Here is a 19,034-nt window from a genome sequence, read left to right on the forward strand (position 1 = left end):
TTTACTAGCAGCTCAGGAGCTTAATAGGCACTGTCTTCTTGGGCCACATTGTAGTGTTTCCTTGTTGGAGAGGAATGGGTCAGAAGTGTGGAATCTGAATATCCATCTCACGTGTGAACTCCCAGGTAAATATCCACACTTAATTTTGGCAAAGAGAAAAGAAGAACATAGATTTTTGGTACAGTAACATCCAATGGATGGGTTGCCCCTTTCCTTTTCTCAATTTTGTCCACCCTTCAACTAATCTTTTTGACCTCCATGTTTTCTGATTTATAATCTTAACAGGAGCTGTTTTCAGTAGTCTTACTCCACAAACCTATACCTTTTATCAGAAGGCTTAACTCAAAGTCAAGAAAAGGAAGTATAATAAACACTGACTTCCCTACAAACAGGCAGGGTGCAAATTCATTAGACAAAAGTTTGCAGTGTACTGGCAACAGAAACTTTCCTGCAGTGTGATAGCTAATACAACCAAATAAATTAAATGTGCTATAAAAGAAGTTAGAAGTTTCTTAGTGTATGTCATTGGTATTTCTTGAAAAGCTTGGCAGTCTTCTGACCGGGCTTTGCACGCCAGTTGAAGTCTGAGTCATTGGTTGAAAACACCCCCCCCTTTTTTTTTAATGTAGGACAACAATTTTGTAATCTTTTGGCATGCAAGACTCTCTGCCCATATGTCCTCTCCAAAAACATACTAGTAACTATGGTAGTCCATTGAGCTGTTGAAAACTTAACATAGCCTAGTGTTTGGAGGGTTTATACAATATTCAAAGACCTATTGTAATTGTGATGGGTTGGATCATAGAAACCCCCTTGGGGCTGCCAGTGATGTGCCAAGACTACTTCTGCCCCTGCCTTCCCTGCCAGCTTAGGACTCCAGAACCCTGCCTGCTTGTGCCAGATACGCTTGCCGGCTACAAACACGGACCCAGGTCTGAACCATGTTCCACAAACTGCAGGCTTAACTGAAAGCAGCTTAAGAAGTGTTCCTGTCTCTAACACTCAGATGTCCACTCCCAGTGGGGTTCAAACCCCCCAAAAATCCGTTTTACCCTGTATGAAGCTTATATAGGGTAAACTCATAAATTGTTCACCCTCTATAACACTGATAGAAAGAGATGCACAGCTGTTTGCGCCCCCCCTCCCCCGGTATTAATACATACTCTGGGTTAATTAATAAGTAAAAAGTGATTTTATTAAATACAGAAAATAGGATTTAAGCGGTTCCAGGTGATAACAGACAGAACAAAGAATTACCGAGCAAAATAAAATAAAACATGCAAGCCTATGCCTAATACAGTAAGAAGCTGAATGCAGATAAAATCTCACCCTCAGGGTACGTCTTCACTTACCGGAGAGTCCGGCGGCAGGCAATCGATGTTCTGGGATCGATCCTGGAAGTGCTCGCCGTCGACGCCGGTACTCCAGCTCACCGAGAGGAGTACGCGGCATCGACGGGGGGGCCTTCCTGCCGCGTCTGGACCCGCGGTAAGTTCGGACTAAGGTACTTCGAATTCAGCTACGTTATTAACGTAGCTGAATTTGCGTACCTTAGTCCGAAGTGGGGGCTTAGTGGGGACCAGGCCTCAGAGATGTTCCAATAAGCCTCTTTTACAGACTAGCCTCCTTCTAGTCTGGGTCAAGCAATCACTCACACCCGCTGTAGTTACTGTTCTTTGTCCCAGTTTCTTTCAGGTATCTTTTGGGGGTGGAGAGGCTACCTCTTGAGCCAGCTGAAGACAAAATGGAGGGGGTCTCCCCAGGCTTTATATAGTTTCTCCTTGTGGTTCTAAACCCCTCCCTCCATCTGTGCAAAATTACAGCTACAAAAGGGAGTTTGGGAGTTACATGGGCAAGTCACATGTCCATGCATGACTCAGAACTTACCTGCCAAGCCACATTCCTGGGAAACCTCAAATGTGGATTGGGGTCTCCAAGTTCATTGTTGGCTTAAGTGTTTCTTAATTGGGCTCTTACTGAGAATAGTTTTTCTCAGGAAGCTGACTAACTGCTTCACTGAGGCTACTTAAAATTAAAAAAGTAGATAGCCAATATTCATAACTTTGAATACAAAAATGATATATGCATACAAATAGGATGAATATATTCAGTAGATCATAACCTTTACAGAGATATCTTACATGGCATATGTAGCATAAAACATATTCCAGTTAGGTCATATATACATTCATAAGCTTATTCCCATAAAGTATTATGGGGTACAACATCACAGTAGTTTCTTCTGCGCAAATGGTGAATGTACTTAACATTATCTACTATCTGAAGTATTGCAGTACCCTTGTTTCAAAGGTGTCCAATAGACCAACAGAATGCTATTCTAGAAAATACTTCAATGAACTTGAGAGATGATTGCCAATTGGAAACTTTACTTGCTAAAGGTAAGGATGCCAGTTGGAAAAGTCTCTAGTTTTTTCACAAGGTTTTTCTGACACAAATTGTAACTTATGTGTAATCAGTTACTATTTAAATGTAAATTATTGAGCTTCTGAGAATTTTTGGCTACAGAGAACAGTACTTTCACAGATCATAATCATTAATGGTTAATTTCCCTTCTGCAGAATCTTTGATAGAACTGCCTACAATCATTCTTCTCTCCCCCCCCCCCCCTTATCCTCCCTCCCACAGGAAGTTGCTTGTAGGTAACAAGACAGCAACATAAGCATGTAATAATCTATGCCCTGAAGTTCCTGCTCAGTGTCTGGTTTCTTCCAAGACCAGAAGCAAACAGTAAAAATGTGCAGAGAGAATGAATTTGCGAAAAACACTGTAAAAAAGCATATTTGCTGAGGTGTATGCCTGACTTTATCATAGTAAATAGTCCTATAGTTATAGTCTCTTCTGCCATTCCATTAAAGGAAATGGAGACATTACAGTACATGGTGGCTTTCATTCATCTTAACAAATGTTTATATTGTTTGGATGATCTGAAATCTCTAGTAAAAACTGTAAGATTCTGCCTAGGCAAATCTTCTTTTACAAGATGAACACTTGCTTTCCTGCAGACCACTGTAAAATCTTGAATTTTTCTCTAGTTGCTAATGTGGCATAGCATGTTCTGAAATTATTGTCCTAGAACAACCTTTCAGAAGTGGTGTGCCAAGTCTTCATTTATTCACTCTAATTTAAGGTTTCGCGTGCCAGTAATACATTTTAATGTTTTTAGAAGGTCTCTTTCTATAAGTCTATAAAATATATATATATATTAAACTAAACTATTGTTGTATGTAAAGTAAATAAGGCTTTTAAAACGTTTAAGAAGCTTCATTTTAATTTAATTTTAACCCCCGGACTGGTGGCCAGGACCTGGGCAGTGTGACTGCCACTGAAAATCAGCTCACATGCCATAGGTTACCTACCCCTGCCCTAGAACTTGGTGCATCAGTAACTTCAGTTTAGCATACTTAATCTATACAGAATGGATCTAATTTGAAATGGAAAATGAGGTAGATGGGAGAGCAAACCCAGCTTTGAACCCTCTAAGGCCAAATGGGATTGAAAGCTAAATAAGATGAAGAAAATGCCTGATGAAAACTTTTAAAACCTTGTAGTTCTAAATTTCTAGCATATATAAAACAGTGTTGCACCATAAGAACTTAAGTTTTTATGTCTGCTCATAAAATAACTCAATGCAGTTGGTTTTACAAGGGATTAATTTAAAAATATACCTGTATATGTATGTTGCTTTCTTTGCTAACAACTTCCACCTTTTTCTTTGCATAATTTGCCTTGGAACCAAGCCATTTGTCAAGTGCCTGAGTACAATGCTCTGTTTGAGAGATGGTACAATGGTTTGTATCCAAGTGCTATTTATAGGAAGGATTAACTGGAATAGTTTAGTGTAGATAAGTGTTAGTGTGTTTTTTAATGAGTTATGCAATTACTTTTTCTGGAGCTTGGGGTCAGCAAATTTATGAGATCTTAAACTTCTTACTGTTCCTCTTCCCCACAAAGATTTCTTTATCAGAAGATACAAAATGTTCATGTGTATTAGGAGCTTTGACTTCGAACAGTCATTCGTGAACTGCAAACAAGGTGCCTGAATTATAAGCATCCCTGACTTAAAGAATTGGCCTTAGGACAGATTGCTCTGCTGGCAGTTAACAGGCTCCATATCTCCATGGAAAGATGAGTTGTCAAGATAACTAGGAACAAATGTTTGATCAAGTGAGGCAACCACTCTTGGACCAAATTCATCACTTACCGAACTCCCAGGAACACTGGGGGGAGGGGATAGCCACAAGAATGGATGCTTAATCTGAATTGCTGCAATTGAGGAAATCAGTCTATAGATAAGCCTGGATATCTCCTACCCAGGAAGTTATGTTTTGCCTGTCATGTAAAAGTTGAAGTGGGGAGGGGCAACAGAGAAGCTTTGGATGCGAAGTTCCTCAACAAACCTCTGAGATACATAAAGGTCAAGATGGAGACTGTGGGATCTCCTGCAGTGGGGATATGAGAATTCTTTTGTTGTCAGCTGACCTGAAATTATTCTAGTTGCACCTCTATGAACTCGATAGCCTTCACCAAACATCAAGTGGCTCTTTCACCAATCCTTAAAGGTCATCCTTGTTTATCAACCCTTTGGACTCTTGATTTCAAGCACAAACCTAGGCAGGAAGAGAGAATATTGTTCTGTTCATTTATGAGAAATATGGTGTTAAAGTCTAGATACCAGAAAACCTATTCCCACCATATGGGAATTGATGGTTCCCACAATAAATACAGCAACTTTTCCTCAGGAGAGTCATATTAAGTTAAAGCCAACAACATGCAGGCACCTTGTCCCCAAAGTCATCTTGTCAAGCACTGAGCCTGCTAAGAAGGCTAATCTTGTACATCATTGGCCTGAACCTAGCTAGACTCTGTACAAGGAAGTTGTAGAGCTTTTCCTTTTATACTTTCAGCGAGAACACTTTAAAAATCTGTACACCAAATCCAAGATTCGTAGTACCTGCCCTCTGCTCACTGTCTTACTGCAGAACTATTGGCAGTGATGCCGGTGGAGAGATGATTGAGTAGCCCATTCTGCATCACAATAGCTCCAAGGTTCCTAATCCAACCAGTCTGTGTAAAAGATTGTCTCTTAAATCTGCCCTCAGCTTATTGTGCCAGCTTTTTTTAAAAAACACAAGTTACAACTTTTGAAGAAACTTCCCCAGTGTACATAGGCCTCGGAGTGTTGGCAGGCTGATTTTTGTTGCTGATTTGCATCCCAGGTGTCAGGGTAGAAGAGACTCGTTTCATACCTGCAACCCTTGCACTCTCAGAAGGAAATCCAACTGGATTGAATCCTTTAAAGTCTGACACTACCTAAGAAGCCAGGACAGTTTGAAAAAAACTTGCTGTATCTGTTGTATATCAAAGCTTTCTAAGCAAAGGCCCAGCACTTCCCTATACTACATTTTAATGAGAAATTTGAAAAACAGCAATGTAATAAAACTCGTACATGTTCTGTCACTGCACAGGCATCATCCAATGCAATATTTGACGTGGGGAGGGTAACTACTGTTGGTAATACTTTAGTGATTCTGCGTATTGTTTTTAGCTAACCTGCAAATAATTGTATGCTATTAAACTTGAAATTTCGCTCAGTCCATTTTCATGGACAACTGCAAATAATATCCCACAGTTTGACTGATCTTTTTAACAGAATATTATGGAAACCTACCTTGGCTTACCTGATATGTTTCTTGTAATAGCAAAGCTCAGATTTCCCCCATTCTGTTGAGCGGTTGGCTGTCAAGCTTTTCTGTCTGGGAGAAATGGTTCTCTTCAGTAACTTTTTTTTTTTTTTTTTTCCAGAGCCAATTGTAATAGTTTAGAATTGGCAATAGTTTATAGCTTTGGAAGTTACCTCACTGGCAGGCTCTTGGAGATGGAGCCTATCCCTGTGTCTGACTTGCAACTAAGTAGAGTCTGAAAAAGCATTCCTAAGATCTGTTGGTCCTCCTCAAACATGAAACAAAACTTCTATTTAAGCACATACTTTCCTACTTACTGAAAAACATGTACCAAAACCCATGGAGTTTCATAATGGAACTTTCCTCCAGTCAGCTGCCTTTTGTGAGAAATGGAATGGACCCTAGCTTACTGAGTTAAAGCTGGTGCACCAGAAAATAAACAGTGCTTCCTTTCTATAAATGCCTCTTACCTGGAGTCATTTCTAGCAAACACTAATCTTCATGGAGCATCTTGCATACTCAGTTTTTTTAATATTGCAAAATTTTATTTTGCTTTTAAACTGTCTCAATCTGGGCAGCCACTGTGGTTTTTAGACTCGTTAAATATAGAATGAGGCTTTTAAAACTTCTAAGTCTGTCAGTTGTACTCTTTACAGAATTATTCAAAGATGGTAACCGTGAGGTGTCACGTATCTTCTACCATAGCATGCTGTAGCCTCAGCCACCAAGCACAAACTATAGATTTGATTTGGCTTGTTGGTGTTTTGTGGTTTTCTTGTTTTTGTAGACTTGTAAGGCATCTTGATTCTTTGACAGCTGGGTTTTTGTGGATCAGATTAACTGACAGGAGTTCCATTTGGAGTAATCCTACTCAGTTTTAGGGATGTTACAATGCTGGTTGCTTTTTATTGCAAAAAATACCACGAAGCTGAATCTATAATGATACTGTACTTGTGCCTCCAAAGCACAAAGGTAAAATTTTTCAGCTGCTACAGTATATTCGCTTGTGAGTTAGTTGAGGGAAAACTGTATTTCAATTTGTAGCATACTGCTCTTACTGAATTCTAGATTATTTAAGAGTCTGCATACTTGAGAAACTTTCTAATCCACTTCTAACTAGAACAGTTTTTCCAGAAACTGATTTGAAAGACAACTTTTTGTAAATGAGAGAGATTTACGGTTCCTGGTAGTACCTTCTGGGATAAAAGAGTGCTCTCACTGCAGCAGTCAAAGTTCAGCGTAGTACCAGAATGAAAACAAATCACTTAACTTTCTTAATGTTCCATAAAGCAAATCTGATTCTTCCTCTTGCCACTGGTGAAAATCGGTCTTTTCAGTTCAACCGTATAGAGTATAAATCTGATACCATATTGTCACTTTCAGTTTCTATAGGATGCTCTTACCAAGAAATGCTTCATGAGTGGGGGGATAGGAATGGTAACACTATTCAAGGCATTTGGATATATAGGATCCAGGTGCCACCATTGCAGGTGAGGATTTAGGGTTTGAGCTTGTCCAACACCCTTCTCCCCAGCTCTCTTGCTGGACTGAATTTTTCTGTCAAGGGGTTTCCATCCTTTGAGCTTCACTCAAATGCTATTTTAACTAAACAATCCAGTGTTGGTTTATTTGGCCCAGACCTCTAGGGTTCTGACCAGCAATTATTATAGTATGTACTGTAAAGGCAGACCACTTCAGTCTCCTGGGATTTGAGCTTATTTTATTATAATGTCTGTCTTTTGGCAGTTTTAAAAAGGGGTTTTAAAGTTATTGGGTGTCAAAACTCTGAACAAGAATGTAAAAATTCTGCAGTGAACCTTGCTTATTTGACCGAGTATGCTCACTCTTGCGCTTGGTTCTCAGTCAGATGACAAAATAGTTTAGAAGCAGGAAAACTACTTACAGGATATTGAGTTGCAAGGTTAGTCTTGCAATGCATTTTTAAGCTAGTGCGGGAGCTCCTTACAATTAAGCTAAAATCCACCTTGGGATCATCTGCTGGGTATGCAAAGCCTTCAGTTTTTTTCTTGGCATTCCATCTTTCATAAAATGCAAAGACCTGGGCCATGGAGAAATGAGGCTGATGGATGCCTGGAACGGAAACTAGGGAGGAGAGTGAAGCAATATGAATTGTGAAGAAAGAAACCTGAAATCTCTAGATGGGAATCCATATATTTGGATGTTTTTGTGATCCTGAGCTTTGGCAGACCCCTTCCTTCTCCACAGCCCTATCTCTGAATAGCAGTTCTACCCTTTCTTGGGAATCCCTTTGGGGGGAGGGATAGCTCAGTGGTTTGAGCATTGGTCTGTTAAACCCAGGGTTGTGAGTTCAATCCTTAAGGGGGCCACTTAGGGATCTGGGGCAAAAGCCAGTACTTGGTCCTGCTAGTGAAGGCAGAGGGCTGGACTTGATGACCTTTCAAGGTCCCTTCCAGTTCTAGGAAATAGAATATCTTTATTTATTTTTTGGGGGGGAGGGATAGCTCAGTGGTTTGAGCATTGGCCTGCTAAACCCAGGGTTGTGAGTTCAATCCTTGAGGGGAGCCATTTAGGGAACTGGGGTAAAAATCTGTCTGAGGATTGGTCTTGCTTTGAGCAGGGGGTTGGACTAGATGATCTCCTGTGGTTCCTTCCAACCCTGATATTCTATGATCTCAATCCCTGTTGCCTGTGAACTCAAATAGTTTTTCATGGCCTAGGGCATCTGCTATTGGGTAAGCCCAGAGTATATTGTGCTAAACAGATTGCCAGTTGGTGCTTGGTAAGGGACCTTGGGCTCCTCAACAGCTGTGCATGTTCTCCAATAGCTTTAAAAACTTTTTCCAGGAAGGAACATGTTAATCAAACACTGACCTAAACTTTGTGATTTTGATTTGGGACTGGGTTTAGGTTTGGGTCGGCTTATGATAGCCCTCATTGTGGGGAAACTGGCTTGAACTCCCCAAATAGAAATACAGTGCTAAGTCTTGAGTAAATTCAATAGCTCTTTGTATTGTTCAGGTATTGGAGCACCAGCTCGCTGAGCAGTCAACAGGAAAATCTGCTCTCACTTGGTTAACCACACGTCTATATGACAGTCAATCTCTTTGATAGCAGTGAAGGTCAAAAGCTACAGATGAACAGATAGGAGCAAGTTAATATAGAATGTGAAACTTTAGTTGGACCCACCTTAAATCTGACATTTTAACATACAAGTCTAGCTGTACAATTAATTTGGTGGGAATGGCTTAAAGAGGAAGGTTTTTGTTGGGTTTTTTACTCCTCCTATTTACCTACTTCACGCAGCAGAAATGAATTGTTCTTGTTAGTGTAAACATTGCGCACAGTTCACTGTCCATCAACTTGCATGCAGAAGCTCCTTGATTTGGAAAGTTAAAGAATAGTGGTCTTCAGAAGACCCTATTTCTGTTTGTCTTTAAAGCTAACATAATATGTCTATTACCTAATCGACACACCAGAGTAGTGTAATAGAACTACATCAAAGGTGAGTATGGGAGCAGATATGGTGGTTTCAAAGCTATTTGGATTGGTTATTTCTCCTTTCTGCCAATTCATTTGATCATAGGATTAGTCCAAGGGATTAGCAATGCTTTATGAAAGGAGTATGGGGGGAAAATAACCTAGTCTACCATACAACGGGATAGCTATTCCATGGAAACTATAGTATGCAAAAATATAAACTGGAGGGAACTGTAATTCTTTCTGTTCTTTAGCTTAATAAAGCTGTTGCCTCTTAATATCAATCGTTATTGGCAATTTAACTCATTATGGAATAGGAACTGTAACACTTGAAACCACAGAAAGTGATTTAAAGAAAAAATGTATGCAGACAGCACAGCTAGTAATGAGTAAGGTTGACTGATCCTCTGTTTGAAATGTCTGATTTAATTTTTTTCTTTTGATAACAGAAATTGTTGCCATGCTAGCCCAAATAGCTAGTAATTTTAGTAGTTTAAAATTGGATAACTGGTATAACGCCATAAAGTACTTGATAATTCTAGATTGTCAGATAATCCCAGATTTTGGCTGTTAATGTACAGAGAATATTGTCTTTGCCTCTGACTGTGCCCTGTTAAAGTATGATACAGGCACTGCATTATTTCATGCAATATTGAAGTTTGCTAAATGGCATCGAAATCTAATCTGTTAAATCTGTTTTGTTTATCTTCACAAAATGCTAACTGCTGTAGGAGACACTATTAAAAATAAACATTGCTTCATACAGTTCCAGTAGTCCCACTAGTCACTTGATTAATCAACCTTAGAGTCACAGATGCCGTATGACATGCAAAATACCTCATGCAAGTAAGTTTATAGGGGCTGATGCCTAAGCTAGCTTCTAAAAATACTATTGTGGTTTGATATTGTAATAAGTCAAGTCAGAGAGCATATTTTAATTTCAGGATGAAAGCACTTACTTGGTAGAGGGGAGAGGAATAAAAATAGGTAGAAAACATGTGATTTATTGTAAGTGTGGATTGAGCTGGGGGAAGGAATGATGGAAGAAAGCAGGTGTTTAACTTGCTGACAAACTTTGTGTATAGGTTGTATAAAACAATAAAACTTCTTTGGCTGTTCAGTGACTTGGAACAATTATATAACCTTTAACCTTGTTCCAGTGTCCAGTCTGATTTTTACTGCAGGTGGCAACATGCCATTGTTTGTCTTTGATCAATTTACATAAATAGATCCTGGAGGGTCATGTGAAACTATCATGAGCTTTTAAAAAATGGCACAGTAGTTACCTTTTCTCTGCTGCCTGCATTGCTTTAACAGGTGGTGTGGTTTATGAAAGTCTGTCACTTTTCTGTGTATTGCCCTGGCTTTAAATACCTTAAGGAAATCCTTGCCCAGGGCATAGTTTCATGAGAAAAATGTGGAACCAACGTTTTTATAGAAGATACAGGTAGAATTGTCCAGTATTGAAGCAAACTAGGACAGCTGCAAAGACACAGTCACTGTACATCTCCAGTGATTGAAACCTCTACCTCTGATAAATTTTACTGTAACTTTAAGTTGGAGTCGATGAGGAAGGCTTGTGGTTTAAACACCTTCCTGAAGAACTGAAAGGTTGCCTCAGAGAGGATGGCATTTCTTTCTCTAAGTCAGTGGAAATTATTTTTAAGCTTATTTAAGTGCTAAGTTACAGGCTTTCAGCCAACCCCAGGCCACAGCTTTTTGATCTTCTACAGTAAAACTTTTCCATCTAGTACTGTAGGGGATTCAAAGATAAAAAGACCCTCTGTGTACAGCTGTTGTATTTTGTAACCACATCGTATTGTATTTGTCTCCTTTCTAGCAGACATTTTACTTGGTTTTTGGTGGGACAGTAAAAACACTGTAAGGCGTACTTGCAAATAAAATGACTTCTCGTACCTTACCTTGTTTGGTTTCTCAACTGCTGTACTAGTTAAGCATGTGAGCTTCATGATGGGAAGACTATCTGCGGCTAAATGCAGATATGCCATCTGAACTTAAATTGTTGCATGGGAACTAGAATTAGCACCCTTGTACTTCTTGAAACATGACCTCTGCTATTTCAGAAGACTCTTAATCTGTCAATATTTTATGTTCTTGCCATGCTGAGGCAGTTCTCAGGGTACCCAGGACTGAGAGCCACTTTTTATTCTCTGCCCCAATAAGGGGGAGTCTTGCACATGGTAGCTTGGTGTTACCTTCCTAACACCATCAGTCTGTTAACCCAGGAGAGACTGCATGACTGACTATGTCAGCCCTGTCTTTGCTTTGCAGGTTAACAAAAAGTGCATCCCAGTCCCCGAGTCCCTTTAAAGTGTTCCCCTGCGATATCCAGCCTCTGACACTTGGCTACTCAGAAATCCCAGGTCTTCTGCTCTCAAAGGTGCAGTGAACCCCAGTTTGCCAATTCGACCTTAAGGCACTGCACTTATGAGCGCTTATAACACAAAGAAGGTTTATTTAAAATAGACTAGAGAAGCCATTAGAAACAAGAGAATGTGATGGAAACAAATGGTTGCAATACAAAACAAAATCATAAAATGCAAATTAGGGCCTACACTTTTATAGGTATCTTTTCTATCCAATAAAAGCAGGTTTCCACCGCCAAAATTCAGTCTGTTGCAGAACTGGCTGGCTTCCCAGGAACCTCCAGTTTTTCATGAAACACTCCCACTCAACAAGCTGTCTCCTCAGTGAATGGATGCAGAGTGCCTCTCCCCACCCCGTGATATACTGAAAATGAGTCTTTTGTCTTTATTCACAGGCAGGGCGATCCCCTGTCTGTTACAATGTTCCTTTTTACCTCCAAGTGATTCTGATTGTTTGCAGCTGTCTTTGATGCTTTTCCATTGAATGTGCTGGGATAGAGCAAGAGTAGACAATTGAGCCTTGCATTACCTTACTGGGGAATGGTGACAACTCCCTCCCACTTGAATGGGCCCTCACCAAGACTTATGGTTTCCTGGTATCTATGCCTGACTTAGGGTCTTGGAGTTAGTTTTCAGTATGGTAACATGTTCCTTAAATATTAACCATGTACACATCTCACAATGATTAGGAGTACTGGTAAGTTACAAGTTTTCAGTAGACACCTCACATGCTACCCTTCATGGATAAATACCGTGAAAGTGTTGTATTGATTGTAATGGGTTTGCCTGTTGGCAACAGTGTCACATATACATCTAGCCACCAGCTGAAAATTGAAGTCTGATATTCTGTGGGGTGGAACACACACTAGAGTTCTGGCCGTCATTACACTGCACAGTATGGAAGATCATTCTGCTTTATTCTCTGTCTGAGATGCTTAGCGCTTAAGCCTTGTCCAGTACTGGGTTTGGAATAGCTGAGTTGCAGTTAATTTCAGGTTTGAGTTCTTGGCTCAAACTCCTTTAAGGATAGCTTCAGGGGTTTCTGCATTAATATAAGATAATTTGTCTGTCTTACCCTACCTTCAGAGCCCCCCACCTCCCAAAGACACAATGCTAAGGTTTTTTGGGAATAGCCATGATCTCTCCTTTCATACAAGTAGAAAGGAAAACTACATGCATTGCAGTGAAAGCACCACCATTCTAAAAGCACTACACATTACATTGGTTAATTACACTGAAGTGTTAAAATAGAAGGATTAACAAGTGCCGAAAAGAGAAGGGTAAATAGGATTTCATGTCAGCAGGAAAGTTCTTATGGTTTTAGGATGAGACTATGGCCTGGTCTACACTGGGGAGAGAGGGGAATTGATCTAAGATACGCAACTTCAGCTACGAGAATAGCGTAGCTGAAGTCGACGTATCTTAGATCAACTTAGAACCACTTACTTCACGTCCTTGCGGCACGGGATCGACAGCCGCCGCTGCCCCATCGACTTTGCTTCTGCCTCTTGCCGAGCTGGAGTTCAGCAGTCGACAGGAGAGTGATCGGGGATAGATTTATTGCGTCTACACTACACGCGATATATTGATCCCTGATAGATCGATCACTACCTGCTGATCCGGCGGGTAGTGTAGTCATACCCTAAGAGAGAACTGGTTTGAATTCAAAATAAGGTAGCACAAGTGACACAAGAAATGTCACGGGAAGATTAGCAGAAAAGATGGAGGGTCTGGGTGTATATGTATGGCCAGTATGAAGACATGGATGTCAGGATCTTAACGTGTACTGTATCATTTTGAAGGGTTTGGAATATTCTACAACTAGATAGATAGGGGTATTTTAAAACTTCACTTTTACATGTAAAACTTCAATAGAAAACTATTCTATGAAGCCGTTGGCATTTCTTGAGTTGTCAACATCTATAAACTTGTGAATTGATAGATTTCATACATACTGACTTTAAGTCTTTCAAGCAGAAAGTCTGAGACTTTCTAATATTAACTGGCACTCAGTTAGAAACAGCCTCTAAGAAGGCATGGACTAAATTCTTGTCATGAGCTATAGACCATTCTCACCCTGGAATACTAGAATGTAAATTAACTCTCAATCTGGAATGTTTCAACAAACTAGAAATGTTAGGTGTTTACACATTGATAAAATGGTTCAGGCGAAATATGAATCTACTCTAATTTCCCTTCAAATGCTGACTTTAGTAAACCAAATAAAGTTAATCCTGTTTTTTTGATTCCCCTGTTTTCCTGCTCCCTGCAAGTCTTGGTTTTAGGCAGAAGTACAGAAGGCTTACAAGAAGTTATGGTATTTCTTGACCCAGTGAAAGCATTAAAGCTTTTCAAGCCTGATCTTGTGAGTTTGCCAAAATAGAGAACTGGAATAATATCTGGACTTTTGGATGAATATCTAAACTGAACCTCTTATTCCGTTAGGGTTTGCTCCTGATCTGTTTGTCTGGATTGTTCTGGTTAATGCACTATAAATCCTAAACCACAGTTCTTGGAATTAGGATTCACAGCTTTGTCATCTATAAGAACTTTATAGCGCAACCCAATGAGGAAAACTTTCTTCAGCTCTTTTATATCAAATTGCCTTAGCTCCCAGGATCTTAGATTATGGAGAATACAAAATGCATATTTTGATCAGATTTTCTGCTGTTTGTGTTTTTAGGATAACGTAGATCAGACTTCAGCTCACACTCGGAGAGATCTGGTGGAACCAGGATTCCAAGAACCATCTAATCGCATCTCTTTAAATCACCAAGGTAAGGAATGGGGTGGAATTAGGTCTGGTCAAGATGCTGGGAAGGGAACCCTAGAAGTGTATGTTCTGAAGTAATTTGACTTCTACATTTGTTTCTGCACCTGATAATGTGAAAGTTGAAAACATTTAATTGTTTATATCCTCTTCTTTGCAAACTGCTTTGTGAGCTATGAATGAAGATGACCAGGAGATCCTTTAGTAATATAGTTTCTCCATTTGTGCAGCTGCTGTAAGTTTTTTCACCAAAACAGGTTTTTTAAGTACTAAAAGGCCTGTAATACTGTATTACAAATCTAGTTTGAAAGCTATTCCTTTTCAGGACCTAGCTTCAGAGTACTCATTCTTCTGGAAGAGTTGATACATATAGATTGGCAAGAGGAGTGACATCCTTACCTGCTTTGCGTGTTATATATCAACTCTTACAGGAAAAAGAGAACCCTGAATTCATGTCATAATGCCTAAACAAAAGTGAAATTTTTCATATAGCTTGAGTAATTATTTCGCTTATGAAAAGTCCCATAACCGCTTTATTTCTTGTCCCTATTAATGAGGTTAGTTGTGACATTTGAGAGCTCCTGGAGTATAACCTGGATCGGGCCCCCATGGGGTTAGGGTTTAGGCAAATACATAGACCTTGTTACAGACAGTTGGGCTCTATAAAAACTTTATACATCTCTATAGCACTTTAAACACTGTATTTCCTATGGAGTGATTCAAACTCCAAGAAAAAGGATAGTTTTACATTCTGTAGGATTTTTTTCTATAACAGTATCCATATATTAATTATGGAAGGGCTCACATTAGTTGCAGTAGTTTAATGCAGCCGTTAACCTTGACACAGTCAATACAATAATAAGGCACCATTAACAATGTGCACCAGGATTAAGGTAACTTTTCTAAAAAATGCTGGAAATTTAGTTTCTCTGTTTATTTGTCAAGATCAGCAAGATTTGAATTCCATGATTTGCAAACCTCCCAGACTACTTAAGTTTTCAAAAGTAGTTTACAATCTTGAATTCTCTTACAATCTGAGCCTACCCACAAACAGATATCCTGGTCACTGTATGCACTTCGTATTTCTGCATGACTGTGCAGGCACGCAACATTCCATTTTTCGTTCACCTCAGACTGCCTTACCCACACTCTAACTAAAGCTTCCTTGTCCCATCCAAACCCCTTGACAGACTTGATTTAAAGCCATCAGTAGATTTCCTTCTTTGTAACCAGATTTAGGACTTCTTCCAAAAAGTTACTGTCTTCTCAGACACATGCCACATAATTAGAATGTAAACCTGTTGATGCTTAATAGTGCTCATTGAGATAGAGTTAGGATCTTGATTTATGTTGAAGACCTGGGAAGCCTCACTTTCTGATGCCAGAAGTCCTTTTCCTAGGTCAAGAAGCCTCCTGATATTCTTAATAGATAAACGCTTTTTTTCCCCTCCACCCCCCATGCACTCCTGTTTTCCTAATGTGGATTTAATATAATCTGATTCAAGTGAATGTATAACACTAGTGTGATGACATTGGGAGTACCATCAATAAATCAATCCTGATTTGTCTTGGGTATAACTTAGTCACCTTCCTTCATGATACTAATTATGATTCTCAGAACCATCGTCACTGTGCGCCCATGCATAATGTACACTCGCTCCTTGGCCTTAACCTTCTGAGATTTCTTGGAAATCATGTTCAAAGTGATCTGCTCTCTACGTGCGACTGCACTTGAAATAGTTTGTCCCACATAACTGGTATGTTGGAAGCCTGCGAGTGGTTCAGCAAAAGTATTCAGTATTTCTGCTTTGGCATTATGCTATCCGAAAAGGCCCATACATGGTCTCTATTTAGATATCCATAAACTGTAACTTGTGTTCGTCATTGTTATATACCTTCATTGTGCTCCAGCAAATTAAGGATTCAGATCTCTGGGTACACTCTGCAGTAATTCCAGCTATCTCCTCTCCTTTGTTACTCTCAGTAATCACATGAAGACTTATTTGGCACCTGTTATTTCTCTGCCTGAACTACTTTGAGTCCTGCAAACTACTCCGATGTATTTAACAATTGTGGTTAAATGGAATGTGTTCCATAATGTCAGTGGCTGCTCTAAGGGACACTTGAACAATAAGGCCAATATTTGATATAATTAATAATATGCTATCAATGAGTAAGTAAAGGCCAATTTTGTTGGACCCAAAAACAAAGTGTTCCTTATTCTGCAGCAACTGAATAGAAACTGTGTCAAGTCGTGTCTCAAACCCACTTCTAGGTTTTCTGCTAAAACTGAAATAATCAGGGTAAATATAGCTGGTATTTAGTTTGCAAGTGAACTTGAATGCTAACATGGATACATATTGTAATCAGACTGTTTGTATAGGGAGCATGGACTGAGCAAAGGACCAGGAACCAGAAATGTCAGCATTCTAATCCTGACTCTCCCACAGATTGTGTGGCCTCTGACATTTCATTTAACTGCTGCTGCTCCTCCCCCTTTTTACAGTGGGAAAATAACCTAGCTTAATGCTTTTATAGCACTATGAAAATGTAAACAACTGTTAATGCTAAATTACTATGTCAAGTTGCATGCTGGTTCTCTCTGGTATTATGACCTGCTCATACACTAATCTACAAACCTATGAAAAGTACACTCTTCTCCAGTAACTGTAGAGCAAAAGTCCTTCAACACTGAACAGGTTCTGAGCTGGTTGGAATTCTTAGACAAAATGCTCGTATCACAAAATGCTCACTTAAGAAAACTGAAATATTGCGTGGGAATGTACCAGTTTTGAGACAGCTTTCATTAGGAAAGGTTTCTTAGGTCCAGGATGGAATTTCTGGCCACAACCAGAGAGAGCATGAGCCTGGTGGTACAGGCACTCACTACAATGTGGGAGACCTAGCTTCAGGTCTCTACTCTGCCTGATTCACACCAGGTACTTGAACTTCTCTCACCTACCACCAGCAGTACATGTACCACAGTTTGGGAAATCACGCTTTAGCAACTCTTTAACCTGAGCAGAAGTTCTGAAGGAAATTGGCCTCTGGATGAACTATTTTAGACAGTGTAGCATTTCACAAAATTAGGGTACATCTACACTACAGGGGGGAGTCGATTTAAGATACGCAAATTCAGCTACGTGAATAGCGTAGCTGAATTCGACGTATCGCAGCCGACTTATCCCGCTGTGAGGACGGCGGCAAAATCGACTTCTGCGGCTTTCTGTTGGCGGCGCTTACTCCCACCTCCGCTGGTGGAGTAAGAGCGCCGATTCGGGGATCGATGGGACGCGACAAATCGATCCCCGAGAGGTCGATTTCTACCCACCGATTCAGGCGAGTAGTGTAGACCTAGCCTTAGACAACTAATATACAACAGAACTTTCAGCATCCCATATTTGTTATGCTATTGTATATGCCTACTCATTGCCATTTCATGTTTGACCCCAATGAAAGTTAGGTTCTCTGAATGCAGCAGACTTAGTTTCTATCAATCATTAGTTTACCAGGTGAGTTCAATAACCACTGGTCTATCAGTTATTCTGGAGTGGATGGGTCTTTCTCTGGGTTTTTTTTGTTTTGTTGACTGTGTGTGTGTGTGTGTGTGTGTGTGTGTGTAAAATCGTCACAATGTCCGTTACATCCTGACGCAGAATGGGAAAACTTGCAAAATCTCACCGTTTTGCAAGAAAATCGGTTTCTCGCTCAGTTCTATTGAGGCCAGACTGAGGATAGGGGTTCTGGTTGGAGTTCCAGGGGGCATTGTGTGTGTGTGTGTGTGTGTGTGTGTGTGTGTGTGTATTTGTGTAAAAAGGCAAGGGGCTGCTTCTGGTGGGTAGGTGTGAATGTGTAAAAAGGCAAGAGGCTCAGAGAGGATAGGTAGAGAGGTGGGAGAGTCCTGGCTGCAAGTGGGAGGCCTTTACCCAGGCCCCAGGCAGCTTCAGCTCCAGTTCAGTTTTGTTCCAAGGCTTCTGGTTCCTAGTTCCCGTCTAGATCCTTCTGACACTGGGAGCTCTGCCAGTCCCACTGCAGGCCCTGGTGCCTCTAGAGAGCCTTTCCCACAGGTCCTCCTGCCCTGGTCCATGGACTCAGCTCCTTCCTCCAGGACAGTTAAAGGGATTCTTCTTCGAGTGATTGTTCACGTCCATTACACATTAGGTGTGCGCGCGCCGCGTGCACGGACGTCGGAAACTTTTTCCCTTAGCGGCTCCCGTCGGGCCGGCGGGGCCCCCACCTTCCCGCCAGAGCGGCGCCCCGCTCCAGGGTATATATATCCCTGCCGACCCGACCCCTTCAGTTCCTTCTTACCGTCCGTGGCGGCGTTGGAACAACTCTGTCTCTCGTCTGAGAGTGTCCCTTAGCACATTAGAGTTATCTAACAGTTAATCAGTTAGTTGTGTAGTGTTTAACCAGTAGTTAACGGCTCATTAGAGTACTTAAAGTTCTTGCTGGGGTTGTTTGTTCAGCCCCGGCACCGGCCCCGGGCGGTGGGGTATGCCACACGCCCAGGGTTTTAAGGCCTGTGCCACGTGCCGCAGGCCTATGCCATTGAGCGACCCCCACGCTTCGTGTCTTCGTTGCCTGGGGGAGGCTCACCAGAAGGAGCGCTGCAAAATCTGCAAGGCCTTTAAGCCCAGAACCAAAAAAGAGAGGGACTTTTGCCTTAAGCAGCTGCTCATGGAGACGGCGTTACAGCCCTCCACTTCGACGGCA

At 40.7% G+C, this 19,034-nt stretch overlaps 1 protein-coding gene across 2 annotated transcripts in view; it reads left to right on the top strand.

Annotated features, from left to right (window-relative positions):
• The window catches only part of GRB10 (growth factor receptor bound protein 10), a 213,466-nt gene that overhangs the window by 78,401 nt on the left and 116,031 nt on the right, over positions 1-19,034 (top strand). For both annotated transcript variants that reach the window (XM_054019010.1, XM_054019011.1), the window contains exon 3: positions 14,232-14,325. In XM_054019010.1, the coding sequence (XP_053874985.1) occupies positions 14,232-14,325 (94 nt within the window). The remainder of the gene's footprint in view (positions 1-14,231; positions 14,326-19,034) is intronic.

Source organism: Malaclemys terrapin, chromosome 2 (genome assembly GCF_027887155.1).
Source record: "Malaclemys terrapin pileata isolate rMalTer1 chromosome 2, rMalTer1.hap1, whole genome shotgun sequence".
In the NCBI taxonomy this organism is placed as follows: domain Eukaryota; kingdom Metazoa; phylum Chordata; order Testudines; family Emydidae; genus Malaclemys; species Malaclemys terrapin.